The 23,831-nt window shown below is 39.9% G+C and overlaps 1 protein-coding gene across 6 annotated transcripts in view; it reads left to right on the top strand.

The window, feature by feature from the left end:
- The window catches only part of RBMS3 (RNA binding motif single stranded interacting protein 3), a 708,653-nt gene that overhangs the window by 535,378 nt on the left and 149,444 nt on the right, over positions 1-23,831 (top strand). For all 6 annotated transcript variants that reach the window (XM_088051401.1, XM_088051399.1, XM_088051425.1 and 3 more), the window contains one exon: positions 17,423-17,580. In XM_088051401.1, the coding sequence (XP_087907527.1) occupies positions 17,423-17,580 (158 nt within the window). The remainder of the gene's footprint in view (positions 1-17,422; positions 17,581-23,831) is intronic.

Raw genomic sequence — 23,831 nt, 5'->3', positions numbered from 1 at the left:
AGTAAAGAATTCCTTCCTGCTATCTAATCTAAACCTCCCATATTTTAGTTTGAACCCATTCCCCCTTGTCCTGATGACTCAGATAATTGAAGGACCCACAAAAGAATCAGGTCCAGCTTTCAGCATCCTAGGAGGAGACCACACCACTCCCTCTATACCCTGCAGCAGTTTCCCCTTTGTCTTTAATTCCCAGAAATCCCACTACAAACAAAATGCCCAACTGTAATTCCTTTCCAGTCTGGGATTCAAGGAATGCCTGTACATCTTGTCTCACAGTTTTATTACTGCAGAAAATCTTAGAGTTGCTTATGATTTATAAGGAGAAAGAGAATAATAACATCCTTCATTTGTTGGATTGATGCAGCTATCACTTTTTATATGAACAGCTTATACACATATACAAGTAAATGTAAAATATGATTACATGCAGATATATTTAGTCACATACAAGCAGACCACCAGCTAAGCACATTAAGTGACTATGTATGGGGATATCAGCTTTTCATACACAGTCACTTGCACACATGATGCATAACTGCAAATGTGCATCCTTTTTTTGGAAGTCTGGATGTAGTCTTATATGTTTTTACACATAGGCATCTGTTTAACCAGATCTTCAAAATTGAAAGCATATGTAAAGTGGAATGCATTTTTATGTGTATATTTTGTTTTTATGTATATAATATAGCACTATACTTACGTACTCAAACACATTATTCCACCATTGATTGAGAGAGGCTGTTTACAAGAGCATGTAGTGACAGGACAAAGGGAAATGGCTTAAATGTGAGAGAGAGCATATTTAGATTAGATATTAAGAAAAAATTTTTCACCATGAGGGTGGCAAGGCATAGGAACAGGCTTCCCAGAGAAGCTGTGGATACCCCATCCCTGGAAGTGTTCAAGGGGAGGCTGGATGGACCTCTGAGGAACCTGATCTAGTGGGAGGCATCCCTACCCACAGGCAGGGGGGCTGGAACTACAAGGCCTCTAAGATCCCTTCCAACCCAGGCCATTCTATGATTCCCACACATATACACACACACACAGGCTCACACATATACATATACACCTTACCCACAGCCAAAATACTGAATAGTCTTAAGAACAGATAGGCATGAACCTCAGAGAGCTTAATATTGGAATGCTAGTGCATTTTCTCACAGGCCAGTTTAGTACAACATAACAAGTCACTGGGATGTGAGCAGTCACACCCAGCCAAGTCCAGATTTCTGGAAACAAAAGGAAGGATGGAGTTACAGGGCTTGGACCATTTCTTTCATCCATTTCTCCTTCTTCCAGGGACTGGTCATGTGTACTCAGGCTAAAGTACTGTGCTTTATTTGAATTCAACTTGCAATATCTTTCAGTTTCAGCTGTACTGTTCTCTTGTATCATCTTGTGCCATCCTTGTACAATTTTCCCCCTGGTCTCTGTGTTACTAAGGCAATGAACTTCATGAGCTTCATGCAGAAGCACCTCTGAGCTTTTCCTTCCCACCCTGACACCCTGTGCTGCACAGCCCCTGTCCAGCCACCCCAGCCCTGATGCATCTCACCAGCTGACAACTGAATCTGTTATTTCATGTTGGTTGCCAATAACTTTGCTTAATGGCTTTCTCAAAACTCCGTTTCTGCCACAAGAACAGCACATGTGCCCTTTCACTCCAGTCTCTTGAACAGAGGGAAATTCTTTTTCCTCTTCACAGTAGGACCAGGTTATGGTTCCTCATGGTTCAACAAAATTTGCTTCATAATTCTGTCTTGACCTTTCATAGGTGGATAGAACTAGCCACGTTGTCGACCTTGCTATACCTATTCTAATTTCAGAGTGGTTTTCCGCTTCCTTCTGCAGATAATGGTTGACTTTGTCTTTTTCTCTGTGAATATGCAACTGGAAACATTCATTGGCTTGGAAAACTTGAGTCAGTGTTCATTGCTGAGAAAACAACATTCTTCTAGCTGATATGAAATGTGGAAGGAACTAATGAAAGGTTTGCAGGAAAACTCATTAAGAACTTGTGCTTACCTTGGTTTTTTTGGATGTAAGAGAGTTCATAGACTACTTTTTGGTTCACTGCTTCTCCCTGCCTCCATCTTGCACTATGTTCTTTGTGGATGGAAAAGTACAATAACATCCCTTTTCCCCTCTGCTTTCGTCAAATGGCAAGAGGAGAACCATGTTTCTCATACTGCTCTCTCTATCTTTCCTCTCTCCTCCAGTATAGGAGAGATAATGGAGTGCTTACTACTCTCTCCTGACTTTCCCCAAACCTCTAGGTAATGCACTAAACCACTCAGATCCCTATTTTCTGCCTACACAAAGGATAATATACCCTTAAATAATGCTTCCTTCCCCAGTGGTACTTGGTTTCTGTACCAGGGAAGGTAAGCTTTGACACTTAGCTCATCTTATTCTCCCAAGCATACTATGAGGAACTGCAGACGCCTGGCCCCTCTTCCCTGGCCACCATGGGTTATTGATTTGTTTCCTGCCATTGCTGTGCTTTCTCTGTTCATTAGTTGTAACCTCTGCAGCTGCCCTGGAGCTGGTCACAGCCCCAGGTCAGCTGAGGGCAGAGCAGGGAGGGAAGCAGTCACACACAACCCAGTCCCCCTTCAGCTTCCTGCTGCCTGGGCTCTGCTTTTTGACATTGACTGCAGCTGTGGAGCAGTGGGCTTGCCTGGCAGGAAAAATCTAGATGGACAGTGCCAGCACTGCTGAGACGCCTGCCTGGATACCATGGGACCATCCATGCCTGCTCAATTTGGCAAAGAGGCAGTTTAACCCTAACCTAATGATAGGTTAACCCTATCATTAACCATTGCATGTTTCTTTCCTGATGTTGGCTCCTAATCTCAACGTCATTTACCAGGGCAATCTCATCACACAGAGCAAAACTTGCTCTAATGGGTGCTGAGGAAAGCGTAGACAGCTCAGCAGTTCAGGACTGTGTTATGCAATGGAATTTAGCAGTGTTAATCACAGCAATCCAACCCTGCCTTTTTGTTCTATTTTAGTATGTTATGCTTTAAATAAATGAAAGTTTCATTTTCCTCCCTTACTCATAATATTTCCTCATTTTCATCTGTGGGGGTGGAAACTGATTGTTTCAAGGCCCTCTTGCTAACCCTCTTCTGGGACATGCTGACTCAGCTTTGGAAATTCCACAAATAGGGAAAATGTGGTAGTGTTGCATCTGTCATGCTTCTGAGTGATAACCATCCCTTGTCGCACTTGAAACATGACTTGGTTGCCTTTTTATATCTGATGCATTTAGATATAGTACAAGTATTTCTGCACTGTATATTTTGTGAGCTGAGCCTGATCTTAAATGGAAATGGTATTTTTGTCTGTGTTAAATACAGATTTCTCAAAATAAAGCTGTCAAGGTGGTGTTTTATGATGGATTTTGGTTTCCTTAAGCAGTGTCTATGTCGTTTTCTTTTTTTTTCCTTAGGTTTCTGTAGTAGTTTAAAGTATCCAGACTCCCTGAAAATTGATGCATCCTCAAGGACTAGTAGGTTTCTATTTCTGGCATGTGCATCAAGATGAATAACTCTTCTCTAGCAGTTTGTATGGACTCAGGCTAAGTAGGCCTCAATCTTTATCCCAACAGGAATTCCCAGACTAGAAAATTCTGACTTCATTTATGGTTTATAGGAAGTAACACAAAGCATGACAAAAAAAAGCCTTCCGTTTTCTTCACAGGCAATCACATGGGACCTGTGCACTGCTTGAATTCGCCTTTGGGTCAGTAGGTCAAATATTAAAAAGCCTTTTACTGTCCCAAAAAGTCCTCTTAAAGCTTTTAATGCTGTCCCAGTGCTGATAATTTACTACTGTTAATAGCTATGGTCTTTTTCTAGTCCAAGTGTAGACAGTAAAATATTAAGTCTTTAAATTTAAAACAAAGAAATCTGAGTTTCCTTAGATTCCTCAGACTTAACCCCAAATCTAGAGAAGCTTCTCAAGAGAAACAGGAGTTCCTGCTGATCTACAGGTGGATGCAACATTGATACTAATTTAACCCCGTGTGCAAATCTATTTTGTCTTTGTATTTCTGGCAGCTTTGAAATGAAATATTAAAGAAAAACAATAAATGCATGATGATCATCAGAAGAAATACATTCACTGGAGTATTTGCATCTTTATTAAACTGAATGCAGTTCTGAAAATATTTTTCGAGCACAGATCCTGATGCTTCCAACTAAACCAAAGAGAATTTTTCTGTTGCATTCAGTTAGAGAAGTATCAGGCCATGACAGAGCAAATACTCTGTACTTGGAAAGCACAGCTGCTAAAAATAGTAGACAGTAAGTCCTAAAGCCACTGTGGCCAAGTACAGGTTATGTGTGCACAAACACATCTGTAACTTGTTGCTCTGCTGCTCCATTATGCCATCCTATAGCCACTGGAAGATCAGACAGCAAAGCCCTCACCTTTGCCATGCTCCTGTTGTTTAAAAAGGTCCCATTGCTTCCTTTGCCAAGGAAGGAGTATTCAACCTGTGCTCTAACACCTGCTACAGTCTCCACAAGCTACACAGGAGGGGCTAATGCACAGGTTGGTCTAAATGCTTTTTATCTACAGTTGGAGGAACCCAGCTTTGTCCTCTGCAATGACATTGCACTCTGACCTCTGCACTGAGCAAGTGGTACTGTATCCTGAGACACATTAGGGAGAAAACCATTTGTTTCCACTGCCATTTGCCATCCTTTTGGTCTAATATTACTGTGAGCACAGACATTCTGCTTTGAACTTTGAGGTAAGGAAGTAGAATAGCCCAGTCAGCTCCAGGACTCACTACTCTTGAGAGCTGCCATCTTGACAAATGTAGATTAAAAAACACAATCTAGAAATGCTGTAATCATTTAAGCCATTTACTCTAGAATCTGAGTTGCTGTGTGCACAAATGCAGCTTTTGAGCATCACTTATCATAAATCTTGATATTTCAGCTTCAGCAAAGAAGAACTGTAGAATTCTTATAAGAGTTATATTGCCTCAATGTAACAAGAGTTTCATCTTGAAATACTTGGTGTTTATGTCATGTGTTTGGAAGTATGATTTTACATAATAATATATTATATATAATATATATAAATATATATATAATATATATATAAATATATTATATATATATAACTATATAAAATAACTGAATTTCTTTTTTGTATATTATTACAATCAGAATTTTTTTTCACTGAGCATTTTACATACATAAAAAAAGCATTTCAGCCGATTAGTGTCACTGGCACTGAAGGTATTTTTTGAAGAACTTAAGTAAACAGTGCTACTAAATACTTATTATTTGCTGTATCATGTTTTTCAAAATTACAAATAATAACCACAAGAATCTATTAAAATGGGATGTTTCAGTGCATACTTTTAATTTGGGTTTTTTTTTAAGAGCACTTTAAATTAAGCTGTTAATTTAATGTTATTGATTTAGTGCATATGGAAATTTAGGTCGAATTAGTTTTCTTTTCTCCCTTATTGATAATGGAAAGTTTATATTGTGACCTGATTTCATGCTATGTCCACTTGCAAAGCAAGCAATCTCTTCTGTGACCTCTTTGCTCTCTGTTGCACATCACAAACACATCCTTTCTGTTGGACAGTATCATGTAAAACCTTGTTCTGGGAGAAAGCTAATAGCAGAGTTAAATTGCAAGATTCGTTAACTCTCTGCAGGGAAAAAGGACTTGACTATTGTCTAAATATCAGTAAGAGAATCCTGCAAAATATACATCAATCAGCATGTCATTAGCCCAGTATGGCATAAAGGAAACAAACATACTTGAGGCAATTTTGTCCAATGGGCAATAGGAAACTCATAAGTTCACCACAACACCTTCGATGACAAATCAAAATAAATAGATAAGGTATTCATCTTAGATTGCAGCTCATCTGGTAAATTAGCCTTTTGCTTCCAGAGGTTATGAGTTTCTGATTTCAGGTTCCTGGGTAGGCGTCAATGTAGCACTTTCAGAAATTGCTATAGACAGCCATCAGATCATCTGAGGTAATTAGTTGATTCTTTCTTAACAGCAATAAGAATATCAAACCAGTCTAAAAATATCAAACCAGTTCACTAAAACAAAGTGAAAGAGAATATGGAGACAACTGAACATATGCTAAGCTAGAATGACACAATGTTTTTTTCTGAGTTGATCTGCCTTTTTGGCTGCACTGTACTGTGCAAACTGGAAGATGGAACTTCCAGACTAAGAAGCAAGGAGTTTTAAAAAAATCTCACCTTATGATAGCAAAAGTACAAATAAGAGGTTTTTATATCAGTCTTTGATAGTTCTGGTTACGACTGTATTCCGTGGAACTGAAAGGAGCTACCATGTATGTTACAGGATTTGACAGAAGCAACCATGGTGACTCAAGCCCATATTTCCCACAGAAGACAAAGGGCAAATCAAATCACCACTGGCAGGTGAATTGCATGATGGAAGGTTCTGCAGCAGCTCTGTGCTGGACAGACCAATAACAATTCAGTTCCAGCAATATTTAGCTTTAGCAAATGCTGTGCTGTCCATGAACAAACTTAATTAAAAGAAAGCTGAGTCCAGCTTACACAGCAGACACAGCACTCTGATAGTTTGCACAGAGAGAAGAAATCCTGGGCATATGTAAACTGTGAACTCTTTTAAAGTTCATGGTTTTAATTAAAACAGTAGTTATAAATAATACTGTACTGTGGACCTGATACAGGTATTTTTGACAAATAACTTCCTACAATATATTTTGTTTTTTCTCTTCATGGGTCAGGAGGTTTAGAAATTTGCTTGTTTGCAATTTTTGGACAAAATTTGGTAAAGCAAATTTTAGCCCATGCCTTGTTTAAGAAGTGACTGCAAAGAGTGCTTCAGTGATGGCACGGTAATGCTGGGTGCCCAAGTCACATCTCTCTTTTCTGATTAGATGATTCCAGAAAAGAATTTCAAATGGCAGTTCTTTTCTTGGGTCATTATAAAGTTCAGAAATTCTTAAATTTAATTATGCATATTGGGTGCCCAAGTCACATCTCTCTTTTCTGATTAGATGACTCCAGAAAAGAATTTCAAATGGCAGTTCTTTTCTTGGGTCATTATAAAGTTCAGAAATTCTTAAATTTAATTATGCATATAACAATAAAATACTTTTGAAAATCATTGGGAGAATGCTTTTTTTCAGAAGAGCACTTCTGAGTGTTTTCTGTGTTTGTGAGCAGAACTTCTTTGTCTTTTCCGAAAATGAACTCATTGTTAAGAGACTTTTGACATGACTTAGTGACAATCAAGTTTATAGGAAAAAGGATGTTGCAGGTTTAGTTTTAGCTGTATTTATAATGTTAGATGGATTTGGCTTAATTAATGCTATGTAGTGGTTGCATTATTATTCTGGGGCCAAATCTCTTGCAACTCTTCAGAAACACCACAATGTTAATAAATTTTGGACCATCGTAGTGTAATCAAGTAAGGCTGGGCACACAAGAAAGATAATTTATGAAACATGTAGTCAACACTAAGTCTAAAAAGGCAAAGTGACTACTATGAAGTTGATCTGTCAGGGTGTGAGATTTAGCATCTCAGGATGTTAAATCTTTGTATATTGGAGCCTTTAGAAGACCATCAAACAACAAAAAGATTCTTTTGAAGGTACCTAAGACAAAATAAGCTGCTTTGAATAACCAAATATTCTCTGTTCTTCAGTATTTTTCCTGTGAAACCATCTGTGTTTAGACAGTCTTGGTTAAGGAGATAGCTCATGCTTCCAACAATGCCTATGCAAAAAAATTTAAAGTGGAAAAGGGATAAAGTCAGGCTCAGTAGAGATAAGCCTGGTGGCATCATGCCAGTGTTTGAGGGACAGTGTGCTAGTGAGATCTGCTGTCTCAGTGGAGATAGGGGATGGAGATCCATGCAGGAGCAAGAACACAGGGGTTATTGATGTGTTAGAAACCTCAGAAGCACCTGAGAATGGTCATGTGATAATTAGGGCTTCTTCACCAAAAAACATGTTGGGATTGACAACCCAACTAGACAGTAATCTGGCTACTGCCATGAAAGAAAATAAAAAATTGCTTCTATATATACATCAGCAGTAAAAGGAGAGCTAAGGAAAATTTCCATACATTATTGGATGTAGAGGGAAACAGTGACAAAGAATGAGGAAAAGGCTGATGTAGTTAATGCCTTCTTTTTCTCAGTCCTTAATAATAACCAGCAGTTGTTCAGGTGAGCTTGAAAGATGGGATGGGATCAGAATGAAGCCCATATATTCCCAGGGGAAATGGTTAGTGCTCTGTTATACTAGTTCATGGGGCCAGGCAGTATCCACCCAAGGATAATGAGGGAGCTCACATAGTGCTCATCAAGCCACTTTCAATCATTTCCCAGCAGGAAGGTTGTGGTTGACTGGAAGTTATCAAATGTGACACCTATCCATAGGGACAGGAGTATCTGGGGAGCTACAGGTCTGTCAGCCTGACCTTGGTGCCACAGAAGGTTATGGAGCAGATCATCTTGAGCACAATCACACAGCACATACAGGACAACCAGGGCATCAGGCCCAGTCAGGATGGGTTTGTGAAAGGCAGGTCCTGCTTGACCAACCTGGTCTCCTTCTATGACAAGGTGACGCACTTAGTGGGTGAGGAAAGACTGTGGGTGGTGTTTACCTAGAATTTACTGAAGCCTTTGACACCATTTCCCACAGCAGTCTCTGGGAGAACCTGTCTGCTTGTGGTTTGGATACATGTGTTTTCATCACTAGAAGCTGTCTAGATGGCCAGGACCAGGGAAAGGTGGTGGATGGAGCTGCATCCAGTTGGCAGCTGGTCACAAGTGGTGATCCCCAGGGATCAGTGTTGGGGCCAGTCCTGTTTAATATCTTTATCAATGATCTGGATGAGGGGATTAACTACACCCTCAGTCAGTTTGCAGATGATCTTAAGTTGGGCAGGAGCATTGGAGGGTAGGGAGACTCTAGAGAGGGATCTGAACAGGCTGGAATAATGGGAAAAGGCTAACTGTATGAGGTTCAACAAGGTGAGGTGCTGGGTCCTGCACTTGGGTCGCAACAACCCCACTGAACACTGCAGGCTTGGGGAGAAGCAGCTGGAAATCTTCCTGGTGGAAAAGGATCAGGGGGTGCTGCTTGACATCCAGCTGAACATGAGCCAGTGTGTGCTCAGGTGGCCAAGAAGGCCAATGGCATCCTGGCTTTTATCAGCAATGGTGTGGCCAGCAGGAGCAGGGCAGGGATTGTCCCCCTGTGCTCGGCACTGGTGAGGCCTCACCTCAAATCCTGTGTTCAGTTTTGGGTCCCTCACTGCAAGAAAGACTTTGAGGGGCTGGAGTGGGTCCAGAGAAGGGCAATGGAGCTGGTGAAGGTTCTGGAACAGAAGTCCTGTGATGATCAACTGAAGGAGCAGGGGTTATTCAGCCTGGAAAAAAGGAGGCTCAGCAGAGACCTTATCATTCTCTACAGCTTCCTGAAAGGAGGTTGTAGCCAGGTGGGGGTCGGTCTCCCAGGAAACAAGTGGTAGGACAAGAGAAAACGTCCTCAAGTTCTACCGGGGGAGGTTCAGATTGATGAGGAAAAAAATGTTCACCATAAGGATTGTCAGGCACTGGAACAGGCTGCTCAGGGAAGCGGTGGAGTCACCATCTCTGGAGGGATTTAAAAGTGGCAGGTTTGTGTGATGTGCGACATGGTTTAATGATGGGCTTGGCATTGCTGGGTTAAGGGATGGGATCAGTGATCATAAAGGTCTTTTCCAACTTAAACAATTCCAAGATTCTATGAAAGGACTTTGGAAATACTCTTGATAAGGAGGCCTGCATTACTTTTAGCAGTTTCTTTCAACTGTATCTGTTATATTATTAATACGTTGTGCACTAATTAAATCCATGTGAAGTTTAGGCCTTCTATACAGCATTGTAAGCCTTTTGGTGCGGTGCTCAACAAGAGAGTGAAACTAGCCTGGGATCAATAGTTAACTGGCCATTGATTTAGCTGTCTACATTGTTAAAAATGTGCCCACACAAAGGAAAGCAAATAAGCAAGGAAAAAGTCAAAGGGAACCCTGGCAGCTGCACTTCATTCATTTTGTTCACCTTGTGTTACTGCAATGATGGCTCAAAATATACCATTGACAAATCTGGAAGGCTGCATCATCTGGACCATTGTTATAGCAAAGGTTTCATGAGAGTTGGTTAGTTTGTTCTTTATACAAAAAAATATGTAATGTAAAAAAATCTTTGAAAGTGAACTACTGTCAATTCATATCAGTGTATCTTCAGTGATTGGAAAGGCACCACATGAACATACACTGGCAAGATCTCCATCCCCAACCACTATATTATGCCCTTCCCTCCCATCCTCTCTGAGAAAAAGGAAAAGGAGTTCCTGCTGTCCCTTCTCTGATACCAGGCGGTGGTGGAGTCTGGGGTGACTTTCTTCCAACTTTCACATTACTAGCCTGTATTCATCCTATCTAACAGTGATTAAGTAAGTTAGGAGCATCCTGCCATGCCTGGATAGGTCAGTGAAGAGAGAACCTCTCTAAATGTTCCTTGAAGACACTAGATATTAGAACTGAAGTTACACACCAGGATTATAAATTCAGTGTCTTACTCTGTCTGAAACCAGGCATCTTTTGCACATGTGAAAAAATATGCCACATTAATGAGGAAAAGCAGCAGGAATAAATGGAGTAACAATAGAAAACTGGGGGGAAAGTCTTTTCATTCAGAATTTTGTTGTGTGACTCCAACCAAATGCTCATAAAATCAGCTTTTAAATGAAAATCTGTTTTAGATGTCCTGAAAAGTTCTCATGATCTTCAGAATTCAAAACATAAATATTACAAAACAGAACAACAAGAAGAGCTATTGAATGTGAATCTACTGAGAGAAAGTATTTCATGCTTCCTCTAAATTTCTTTTAAGCGTAGTGGCTATAAAGAATCCAGTTTAGAAATAATGTAATAAGCTGTAGATGAGACTGATGCTACCATACAACTGCAGTTTTCAAAACAGTAAGCAAACACTGGAAAATGTATGAAATGGCACATAAATATTTCCATACACGTGATCTGGTTTCATATACATGGTTCCACATAAATGGCTCTTTAAAAATTACCATTTTTATCTTGGGGGGACACAGAAGTTCAACCCAGATCTTTAAAGAAGACAACGAGTTCAATCCATAGGCTGAAGATCTGGGCAGTGGCCATAAGGCAGAGATGAACTAATTTGGGAAAAAATACTGATTGAGGGTGTTTTGAACCTGTCTGAAAAGACAGATCTGTTTTTCTAAAGTTGTAATACTGACCTGTGTCAAAATTAATATTATGAATTCTCAATTTATTAAAGGCAAAAAAAAGCATATAATCTATTAGTATAAGTATTGATTATATCTTTTAAAAGAGGAGTTCAGAATCTCACATTGATCCATATACAAAGTTAAATTCCCAAATAAGTTTGGAAGATGGATAAAGAAATAATTTGAACTCATAATCAGTGCTTAGTTTTCTAGAGCAAGCTGCTCTGAGAAATAAAGTAGGTTCAATAAAAGGAATTGGTACATAAGGTTTCCAGATAAACCAAACACACTCAGTTTCCAGTCCTACTGAGAGCACAGATTAAAAGAGGCTGGAGTTCCTTTTTGGAACAAAAAATAACATCGCCAAAAGCTATCTGCCCCTCCCTACACGTGTCTTTAAAGAATGCATTACTAAACGTACTGTGTAAAGAGGCTCAGCCTCAGCTCAAACAAGCAGGAATTGTTCTTTCAGCTTTTCACGCTTTGCTTCCAAAGATTATGTCAAGATGGGAGGGAAAATCCCATCTGAACGCTGTCTTTCAAAAGTGTCTGGGAGGGCCCAGCAAAGCAAACAGCAAACTTGGAGTTGCAGCACACCCTCTGCTAGGGTTTGTTGGTGATTTTTGGTTTGGTTTTTTTTGTTTTTGTTTTTGTTTGTTTGTTTGTTTGTTTGTTTTCTGTTTTAAATGCTGTTGGTGTAGTGCATTTCAAATCCTCTGCATTATAAACTTATTTTGCTCCTTGGCAAAGGCCTCGGGGGATGAGTGACTGGCCCAGTTCTTCCTAAAAGGCAGTGACAAAATTTCTGGCTGTTTCCCCAGTGCTGACCTCCAGAGCCTTGCAGCAGGACACCTGCTCTGCTGACCACTGGAGTTGGTCAGAGCTAATTGAAAACATGGGCTTGACCTCCTGTTAGTTTGCTGTATTCACAATTTTAAACCTTCCAATTTTAAAATTGAATTTTTTTTTTTTTTTCAAATTGGAATGAAAATAATTTTAAATCTTCACAATTTTAAGCCTTCCTAGGAGTGGTTTTGACCACCTCAAGAGTGTCTATCATACACATCCCCAGCCAGAATGGCCCAACTGCAACATACGCATGCAGCTATGGCCCCTGGAATGCAAGGACCAGAGGAGCTGAGGTATTATGCTCATACAATGGTGGTAAAATAGGCTGCAGTGGGAGCAAAGGGAGTTGCAAAAAGCCATGCACTTCTCTGGAGAGGAGCTTAAATTGACTTAATTTCTTTTTTGTTGTTTTTGCTGGCTCGTTCTCTGGCACTCAGTGTACCCACAGAGACTGGCACATACCGGGATCCCAGAATGCGCTTAGCCTAAGGTGTGAGGCTGTGCCAGGATTTCATAGGATTGGGACTGACTGGATAAGTTTATCCCTGCTTCTTTGAGGCTGCAGTGCAAGTGCAAGCTGTACATGGAAAATCCTTGGGCTGTCAAGTGGGAGATCATGGCTAAAATGAACATCTGTGAGGATAGACAGGAGCAGGCTTTTGATCGTGCCTTGAGACTGTGCTTGCAAGTTTGCATGTCTTGAGCATGGTTCTTCTGCAGCTGGCACACCCAGCAGGCTGCATGGTTGCCTTCACCACTCTCTTCATGAAGCAGCAACTTGGCCTGGTGTTTTACCCATTATTTTGCCCATGTTTGGCACGGGGCCTGGGAAGGGCAGAGGAGCTTTGCTTCCACACTGTGGAGAGCCTTCCACTGCTCCCAGCAGCCCCCTGCTCCTGTGAGCCTCCAGGCCAGTGGTCAGCTGCAGTGGCTGACCCTGGTCCCCCTGGGGAGGCCCTTCTCACTCGTGGGGGATTAGATCCAAGGGACAGGAGTGCTTTGGGAAGACTGTATCTACAGGTGTGTCACTCCTGAGGTAGAAAGAGAGGTCCAGAGAGGTCCCTGGAAGTTTGTAAGAGACACATAGATATGGTGCTCAGAGACACGGTTTAGTGGTAGATCTGGCAGTGTTAGGTTAATGGCTGGACTTGATCTTGGAGGCCTCTTCCAACCTTAGTGATTCTAGGATTCTATGAAATCACTAGCAAATGCCAGGCTCTGCCTGGCTGGTGGCCCCACCACACTGGCTCCAGGTCTCCAGCTGCTGGGCATCCAAGTCACAGTGCTATTGGAGTTGTTTGTGGTGAGTGTTCAGCTTTCTGCCACTAACCCTTTAGGTTCCTGCCCAGACTATTAGGGACATAGGAGGAAGATGCAGTTCTGAAGTGACTTTCAGTATCAAACAAAAAAATTCCAGTTCTCTCACTGATGACTGGTCAGTCAGTGCATTTTGGGACTGGAGGCAATAATAAATGGGTTTTTTGTGGCCCAAGATGGGAAGCAGCATTTTTTTAATGTCTAATGAAAAGTCTTAGAGAGAATTAAATGAACCACAGGAAGCCTGATCCAGACACTAACATCACCATCAGTCCTGAAACCCTGGGAGCTGTTCCTTCACTGAAGGCAGAAACTGAGTTGTCAGCTCTTAAGATTATGAAAGGCGTGCTCAGACTTATGGTTCTGGTTAGGTTTATCTTGTCAATAAATAGGCATATTTTGAACAGCAGGATGCTTACCTTTGACAGTGAAAAGCTCAGCAGCTGCACTGGGATGGGGAAGAGAATATCTCACACGGGAGCTTGTGGAATCTGGGATGAAAAGGCTTGGGCAAAATGAGAGGCATGTGTCAGCACCACCATGCTGAACATCAGAGATCTCTGCACAACTGATAAAGATCACAAGGAGCCTCAGTGCCAGAGGCTGGGAGTGGGACCAAGCCTGAGAAAGAGGGACTCGTGAGGGTAGGTGGCAGTGGGGTCTGGCTGCACAGTGATAGGGCAGCTGGGTTCCACACCACCACTGTAAAGCCTGCTCAGCTCCCAGCTGCATGGCTGTGAAGGCATTTCATCCTGTTTCAGTCAGCTGTGGCTTCTGTGGGGTGATATTTCGCTGTAAGGGAAAGGGGTATTTCTCTAAATGTTATATTTGTATAGTAAGGAAAAATAATGTGAATTTTTTCCTTTCTTAGAAAACACTGTTGTGTTGTGGAGGTAGCATGAATGGTCTCATCTGTCTTTCCCTGCTTGCAACATTTATTTATCACATTGATAAAAGATAGGCTTGGCAGATCCCTGTGAAAGAGTGACTATGGTCTGCTAGTCTTTCATTCATCCTCAGAGTGTAGCTAACTTTCCACAGATTTAAAACAAGGACATTTAATCTCTAGCACAGTTAAAAGGCTTATGTGTTCCTGGTTTAGAAGTGAGACACATTGGCAACGGTTCTTATTTATTTGTTTGGCCCAGCTTGAAAACTGAGTAGTCAAAGGGAGAATTCTCATTTTAATGTGCTGCGGGACTGAGTTGCTTCAGTGAAAGCAGAGACTGTCGTGAAGTTACTGATGCATAACTCCACTTTTCCACATTAGTCTGGTCTTTGGCTACAGGGATTTCATCAGCATATTTTTTTCTAAATATTAGCAAGAGATGTTAGTCCTTGAGCATTGATTGGTGGATTAATCAAAGCCCTTAACCAATCAATAGGTAGAGGTTTGCATAAAAATTGAATTATTTCTGAAGAACTGTGCCAATTGGAATTGCAAAACTTTCTGCTTTGATTTGCTTCTTGAATGGCTCTGCTTTATCTACCTCTATTTCTCACCCTTTCAAAGTACTTAGTAACAATGAAGGTGCTTCCAAATTCCTACATCTTTCATTTTTTTTGTGTGTCTTCGGGGTGTGGAGGGTGGAAAAGGGAGGAACTACCAATCAGTAAAACTGAAATGGTTTGCATACAGAAAAAATGAAAAATGAAAAGAAAAAAAAAAAAAAAAAAGAGAGAGAGAGAGAAAGAAAATTATTTGCATTCTTGTCTCCTTGCTTTTCCCAAAGCTAAAAGTGTGATCTGAAGCTCATATTCCTTTTCTTTTCTTGTCTACCTTCCCTCCAGGACTGTTTGCATGATTTCCCTTCCATTGTTGGTACTGTAGCAGTTCTGACCCCTCACTAGCATCTTTTGGTTACTGGAGAGGAACTAGCTTTTGGATGTGTATAAATGTAAATTGATGTGAGAGGAAGGAAGATGACTGCAGGGAAAGATAACTGAAAAGGGAAAGAAGGTTTTTCTAGATTTGAAGTTTGTAACTTCAGACAGTTGAATCTGCAATAAGTTCAGTGTTCAGTGTGTGGTGTTCCTCTCCTCTCTTCTGCCCCTTACTGTAAGACATAGAAACAACTGGGTATATTTTTATGGACAGCAGCTTGAAAACATGCCTACTTTGGTCTTTTATTTATGTTTTGTAAAACAGTGAAGAATTCATCATGCACGGTAATGTGTTGTTTCGTGGGGTAGTGAGTGTGGAGATGCAAAGCTAGAATGCAGTGGTCATTTGCCAGTATGTCCAAAGACAAGCATCCATAGCCCTGAGACCAGAATCCACATTAAACAGTACAACAGCCTTACATGCCTCCTGATTTTGGACCTTTTGGGGTATCCATTTTCAGTTTTTTGTCTCATCCAAAAAGGCTGAAATTGCCCTTGAGCCTGGGGTAAGAAAAGCTAAAAACTTCCTTCAGCTTCTGATTCTGGTATTCAGCTACATTAGATTTGCCTTAGTCATTCTTGTCCCTTCAAAGATGGTGTGTGTGTATCATAGCTTGAAGCAATTTCTCTTTCCAGTATTGAAGCCTTGAATGTACAAGGCAGTGATAGAGCAGACATCTTGGTTTTATCCTGTCTTCATACATCTTCTCAAAACAGAATGCATGATTGTGTTTGACAAGGCACATTCTCACTGATTTTAATGGAGTGTAATTTGAAACTAGTTTAGTTAAACCAGGGCAGATGGCTGCAGGACTGTATGTAATTTCATAACATTGCAAGGTTGCAGCACTGCTGCAAGGTTATTAATATGATTTTAGGACAACTCAGCAAAAAAAGGGTATTGCTGTTGTCAACTCAGTGTTGAACAAGTAAAAATTAATTCTGCCCATTAAAATGTGGAATAAAAAGAATTAAAAACTGTCTCAGAGAACTTTCTCAGAGAAGATATACTGTGGATTACTGCACAGTATAATGATTGCATCTTATATTTTTGGTTATTTAACATTAGCTGAAATTATGTAGTAATGCCTGATCCCAGTCAGGCTTATACTGGCAGGTAATCAGATATTATGTAAACCTTGTATCAATCAAAATGGACAGAGCCATGTAAATCTGCAAGGGCATAACTAAATTGATTTAATGCAATCAAGACCTGGTTGTCTGTAGACAAGAGGTTTTTTACTGCTTTAATACACTTATTTTACATATGGCATCTATGTCTCTTTCATGTTGTTTCGCAGTAATTCAGCAAGCAAGAATAGGAGTTGGGGTAGTTACCAAAATGGAAAGTTTAGCCTAAAGATCTGAAATAGAACAAGAGAGCTGCTTTCAAATTTGTTTTTCCAATTATTCATGCTACAGGCTTTGTTTTAGAAGATTTTTTTGATTTAGTCTCAGAATAAACATGTGACCTATCTCACTAGGACCATCGGTTGAACTGCAGAATTCCCACTCCTGCCCCCAGCCCAGTTAGATCTTACTGCTCATTATTATGAAAGAAGAAGGGGAAAGAAAAGGAAAAAGATACTATGAAAAGTGTTCTGTGTTTTCAAGCAACCTTTTTCACAATGAATAGGCTGAATGAGAAGTGTTCAGGCTGGAAAGCACATCTGCCTAAAATAGATATTGAATTTTTGTTCTTTATTTATGTTAACATTAGCACATTTGTGGAAATCACATTTTTTTCACAATCTCTTTGCTAAATTAGGACACAAATGCAAGAATACTTGTGCATGAGAGTCATTTTCTATAAATTAGTAGTGCCACTGAGTTCAATAAGAGCAATCACGCGCAGAATTACGCACATGCATGAGAGTTTGCAGAAATCTGGCAAATACGTTGCTGTCGTGAAAAGATTACCCAGCTTTTCTTCCAGTGCAGCTATGAATTCTTGGCTTGATCCTATTTTAACTGTCCCTTATTGTAGGAGCCACAAGCTATTCTATTATGTTAAGCCTAACTGAGGATATTTCTCTTATTTTGTCGTAGCAACAAGAGCAAGATCCCACAAATCTATACATCTCAAATTTACCTGTGTCCATGGATGAGCAGGAACTGGAGAATATGCTGAAACCCTTTGGACATGTCATTTCCACCAGAATATTAAGAGATGCGAATGGAGTCAGCAGAGGAGTCGGCTTTGCCAGGTGAAACCTTTGCTCTTACTTTGATTCATGCACATTTTATCACCTTTGGTCCTTTGCAAATGCTGTCTGTTCTGTAGCTCTGAAGTCTCACAGCTATGGAAGATGCAGAGCAGCACCTTGATCCCATTGTATCCGTTCTTTCTACCAAGAAATGCCAGTGAGGAAGGATGTTCATTTCATTGCTCTAAAAACCGGTTCATACATGTATATATACATATATGTATATACCTATAAATAAAAATGGCTAGGAATAGTGAGTTATCCTTTCAGGATCAATCTCGGGTAATAATAAATGTCCTACAGCAAAAAGCACATACTTGGTAAAGAAACCAAGGCCTGTGCTTAAGAGGTCCCAGGGTGAACTTACTGCAGTCTTTCAGTACCTGAAGGGTCCTTTAAGAAATCTGGAGAGAGACTAGATAGTCTTTAAGTTCCCTTTCAACCCAAATCATTCTATGAAACTGTTTAAATATTTGTCAAAGATTTTGCAACAGGAGAAAGTAAATTTAGCAGCTAGAAGAGCAAAGGGTAGGAACTGTAACTGAGGAAACGTGTCTTTCTTGAAAGCTGCGGCTTCCTTGAACTGCAGCTAAGAAAAGAGCTTAAGAAGAAATATTTGCATAGAACAAACCCTCATGGAGTAGTCAGACATTTTAGACAGAATGGGCAACATATTATTACTACGTACTTCATTGTTAGTACAGATAGACAAGGCTCCATGTTTACTCTCAGGGAATATTTACATAGATTCTCTTCAGCTTGAAACATTCTCCAATCAAACAGGTTTTTTTTCAAAAGCCAAGAAATAGAGTGCTATATATAGAAAGGTATTGAAAAAACAAGGAGAGAAATTTGCAATTCTGCTGCAAATCAGTCTTCTGCTTCAAAGGAAAAAGGGGAAAAAAATCTGAGATCATTGTTTCTACAGAATATTCATAACACTGTGCTTTGTAGAGGAGGCAAAATTACTTCTTCGTCTTGCAAATTTCTCTGAAATCCATCATATCTTGGTATATCATGGCACTTCTGTTGGAGTCATAATACCACTGAGTGAAATGAGTTACAGTGTGATAAAAAGTTAGCTTTCAAGAAAAATGACATTGCAGTGCTACTGCTGCCTTTGATGTGAAAGGTCAACATGCACAAAAAATGTTAAGATAATATGGTCTGAATTCAAATGGGAAAAGGCAAAACATTTATGGTGAAAGATGGCATACTGATCCTTGTTCATTCTTGCAGATAATAACATGAATTTTTCTAGCTCACTAAATATAGTTAGTCTAAGTCATGGATAAACTCGCATTGTTGAAAATTGACTTACTTTGTGAAAATGTATTTAATTATGGTACTTATTTCAGGAACCCTTTAATGATCTAACTTGTAGGTTGTGTAATTCACCATGCAAACCAAAGTAGGGTAAGACCTTCACTCCATCAAAGTCTACAGCAGATCTCCCACTAATCTGAGTGAGACTAAATCATCCAGGAATTTAGTCATAGTTGAATGATGACTCCTGTCTTTGCTGAATTATCAATACAATAATTTAATTTTACATGACCAACTGACTTTCTTCTTTTAAAGAAGTGCTTTCTGTTATATTCTTCCTGTATGTCAAACCAAACAAAGGTTGTTAATTTCTTTAGCTTTGCTCGTAGTCATCAAGTCACTAGGTATTCTAGTGTACGTATGTCACGAGCACATGTTGAGTGGGTACAATGTAGGGTACAGTGCAGTATAGGCAGGGAATGGAAACTGGATTTCAGTCCATATAAGATTTTAGAAGTTCAAATCAGCGCCCTAGGTGAAGATCCTGGCTATTCTGACCTGGGAACTTTGATCACAGTATATTCTTGCCTGACTGTGGAATGTGCCATGATGCTTAACATAGCTCTAAGCAGAGCCACAGAATCACCAGGGAAAAAGTTACACTTACATATGCTGAAATGATGCAGCATACGACCATTTTGAAATGTGATGTTTCAAAGCTATTAATTACATTTTATGATGATTAAAAGTCACTTTCTGAGTCTGCCCAATCATAGAAATAGTCAGTCTCAAAATAAGTATATTCATTCAGAATGCAATCAGAAGTCTAAAGGTAGGCAGCTATTGTCAGATTTTTCTTCTAAGTGGGTATGATTAGCAGTATTATAGTACTGCAGGTGGCTACTTAATCATTTATAACCTGGAGAACTTCAAATGTTCCTGGATCAAAATGATCTTAGTTATGTCTGGTGACATTAACAACCTCCCTTAGACCATGTGCATACAAAACTAGATCTGAGTGAAAGTTAAGCCATGAAACAATTTCCTCTCTTTTGCACCGTTCAAAAGCAACTGAACAGATTTTCCTGAATCTTTTCCATTTCTCTGTGGCCAGAGCCAACAGTGCCTGGGTACACCCCAGGGGAGATTTTGGGGAGGAGAGTTATGAGCAAGGGGCCAGAGAAGGGAAACTTTAGACTTCGACTGTGGCTTCATAAAAGCTAATCCATGCTATAACCTCTGCACATCTGCTTCTGCCTGACCCCTGGCCCATGCTTTTTACTTCAAGGCTATATTACCTGCCTTCAGACTCTTCGTGGGAGCTGGCATTCCACAGGGCTTGCATTGCTGTGGTCTTTTGGCAGGGGTGCTTCTGCTGACACTGTCAAGCAGAAGCTGAGACTAGACACAGCCTATCCTAGAGCAGAGAGAGAAATGAGAAGAAATAGGAGGGGGCAGAAATTCTTACTAGAAGTAGGATGTTGGAAAAAAGGAGGCACTTCTTTGGATGTGAAGCTTTGAGTTCAGTCTGTTGTAAGATTGCCTGTTAAAAGAGGGAATGACACCGTGATGCCCTTGTCATCACAGCACTTAAATTTGTGGATGTTTTTCTTAAATACCTGTTCTTGGGAATCATCTAGTAATTTCAGCAGCTGATCTTTCATTTTGAAAATGTAAGTGTATTCTTCAGAGCCTAGAACAAAATCATAGTCTTTCATCCTTAAAAAAAAAAAAAAAACAACAAACCAGCAATATGAAACAGAACAAAACAATACAAAAAAAAAATCCACAGAAACTGTATTTGAAGACAGATTGCAAGATATAATTTTAAAGTTGATATTTTATGAGTTTGGCAAACAACATTAGTGGTATTGTTGATGGTATGAGTAAAAAGCAGATCAGAGGTAGTAAGGTCTTTGAGGGAGGCTGGAATTACTGGATAGGGAAAGGTATTGAGAGCATGGAAGGAAATATTTATCTTCATCCTAAAGTGTTGCCACTTATAAAGAGATAACTGTATGTTCTGGAAGACCTGGCTTTCCACAGGCCCACAAAGGATGAGTTTCAGATGTTAAGGTGGGAGAAGATAAAAGAATGACAAAATCACAGTGGTGACAAAGCAGTGGTGCTGTTTTGCTAAATAAAAGGTGGAATATTTAGAGAGAGATTTCTGAGGATCAGTGATGTTGCTATATTGGAGACATAGAAGTCAGCAGCACCAGGGGATAAATAACATTCAGTCAGTTTAGGGATTCATTTATGAAGAGGTAAAGTGCATTGTTCTTCCTTATTCAAGGGTTTAATTGAAGGTGATTTGAAAAGGTGCTATAATTTAACTTGAATAAGTCCAGCATCTGGGATGGTAGTAGAGGCTTAGATATTATACAGATCATTCCTACTTTCAGTCAGAAGAATGATTTGTCACATCTTGCATCTCCTAGGAAATTGCATATCTCAGGATATCCCAGGATAATTGAATATCTCAGGTGAAACAGGAAATCCCAAACATGCTCCAAAGCCTTTTTGTGTTATCTGTAAAATATTCCAATGCCTGTGGTGATATATTTCCTTTGAAAGGCCTCCCTGGAAAAGTCTCAGAGCAACACTGCAGGTGGTGAGGAGTTCTGTGTGGGGATGTGTCTCCGAGACCCTCATATTTTCATCTGCTGTTGCAACCTGGAAAAAATTTGATGGACTTTGTGCATCCCTAAGAAAATTGACAGGTGTGAAGCATCACTTTCAGGGAGAAGCAAACTCCAGGGAAGGACAGATGGGTCAGGATCCCTAGACAAATATCAATGGGACTCCATAAGATGAAAATGAATATGCAGCTCTGGAAGGTGATGAGGGAGGAAGCTGGAAAGTTGGGAGCCATCAGATAATTTGGCTGAGCAATTTGCATAATCCAAGCCTGAGGTACCATGAGTTCAATTGAAGAGCTCCTTGGGCTTTGGAAAAGGGAGCAAGGAGATATTGGTATATACCTTGAGGAGGGACTTAACTGGTAACACTGAATCAATGAAATAAAAATTGTTTTTTATAATCCCACAATAAAATACCATTCAAGTATTATTTAAGTATCTTCCCTAAAGAGATAGTAGTATTAATAACACCATACACAGGTTTGTCACACTCAGCTGAACAGCAGAACAGCAGAACAAGAATTTTATAGGTCCTTTTAAATGATGAAGTGCAAAGAAAGTGTTAGAAACCTCTAACTTTTTTATTTTGTTTGCTGTCTTGTAACTTAAAACGACCTTGCAAGATTCCTCCCCCAAGCGACATTTTACAACGAAGTCATAAGCTTCTGAAAACAGAAATTTATGATGGAAATGCTGACAGTCAGACAGTCAAGTATTGCACTGCTGGCGGGCAGCAGTATAATACTTAACCTGAGACTGTGAAGACAGTAGCATAAATCAGCCTAGGTCTAGGTGGAGATGACTGTGTGTTCACACTATTCTTTTCCAGTAACACGAGAAAATCTGTACAACACAAATGGTCATAAAAGAATGTTATGGTGCTGTTCCCAGCAAATGACCAAAGTCAAGAGATTCTCAATTAGCTGTCACCTCAGAGCAAAGGTACACATCAGGGAGAGGCTTCCATCCCTTTGTGACCTAGCTTGGGGGCATCTTAGTGAGGCATTTAAACACTCTGCTGTTGGGAGTTTGGGCTTCATCCTCATCTTTTCCCTACCTTATTCTTCTGGAAAAGCTTCTAATGGGTTGCTTTTCTTTGCCTGCCTATCTTTTTTACTAAACTTATCTTCACCTTACCTGCATTTTACATGTCTTAAATTTAGTCTTTGGAAATAATACTCAACTCGGCAACTGAAAGGGAGCAACAAGGACTAGGAAGTGAGATTTTGAGCAATCACAGGATCATTATTCTACTTATAGAAGCTTTGCATGGATTTCAGTAGAAATGGTTATGCTCCAGTTTCCACTGAAGTAAAACAAGGGAGATGAGCCTTTAATTTCTATGTTTTTTCCTTTCTTTAAAGGACCCTGTGCATCTTTCAGAGGTTTTCAGGATAATGTAGGTGTAATGAAGTTATTTCTTCTGACCCAAAGAGGTTTCTCTATGGAGAGCGCTGTAAATATAGATACTGTAGTGCAGAAATACTCTGGCAGCTCACCTTGACATAAAGGGTGATGCTGCAAGGTGTAGAATGAACCACATCTCGAGAGGAAAAGAGTGGTTTCTGTAGATTTTTTACATTTGTCTGAGAAAATAAACAACCTCCTGTAGTTCAAGCAGACAGCTGAAGAATATACAGGCAAGACATGTTGGGAAAAGATATAATTTGTGAGCAATGAGGAGAACTTGTCAAAATAAATGTCTTCTGAGGCTGTGAGTGGCAAAGGGAATAGCTTTTTTCCAACAAAAAATGGATTCAAACCAAAAAGCACAAACATCTTGAAACAATATCTTACTGACTGAAAAGCTGGGGAGATAAGATACCTAAATCTGTTACAGGGGAGAAGGAAATCACAGGTTGCAGCCATATCAGGGTCTTAGAATGCCTGGAATTAAATTAGCAAAATAAATTAAAAAAAAAAAAAATAGGAAATGTGTTTCCATGGAAGGATGAAAAACATAGGAAACCCCATACTAATCAAAACTATCTTGTAGCTTTAGAGTATTTGAGACCTGCAGATCATTTTGCCTCACATCTTTTATATCGTAGGCAGTTGAAATACTACCCGTTACCTAATATTGAGATAATGCTTGTGTCTTACTAAAATAAGACTTTCAGAAATTATTTGAAGACATCAGTTAGAAAGAAAGGACCACCTCTCTTCTATCTAATGTTTGCCAGTGGATCATCTTCCTTGCAGTTAAATGTTCCTCACTAATTTCTGTTTTGAATTCATCTGTCACAACTTTCTCAGGAAGGATAAAGACGTCCTTTCTCCCTAGTTTATTCTCCCCACAAAGGTACTTATGCAGTGCTATCAGACTGCCACTCTAGTCATCTT

The sequence above is a fragment of the Pseudopodoces humilis genome, chromosome 1 (genome assembly GCF_049639895.1).
Source record: "Pseudopodoces humilis isolate 2021_Gansu_Grassland_sample_001 chromosome 1, ASM4963989v1, whole genome shotgun sequence".
Lineage (NCBI taxonomy): Eukaryota > Metazoa > Chordata > Aves > Passeriformes > Paridae > Pseudopodoces > Pseudopodoces humilis.
Note: the sequence above shows the minus strand (reverse complement) of the source record. Positions and strands in the feature narration are given on the sequence as shown.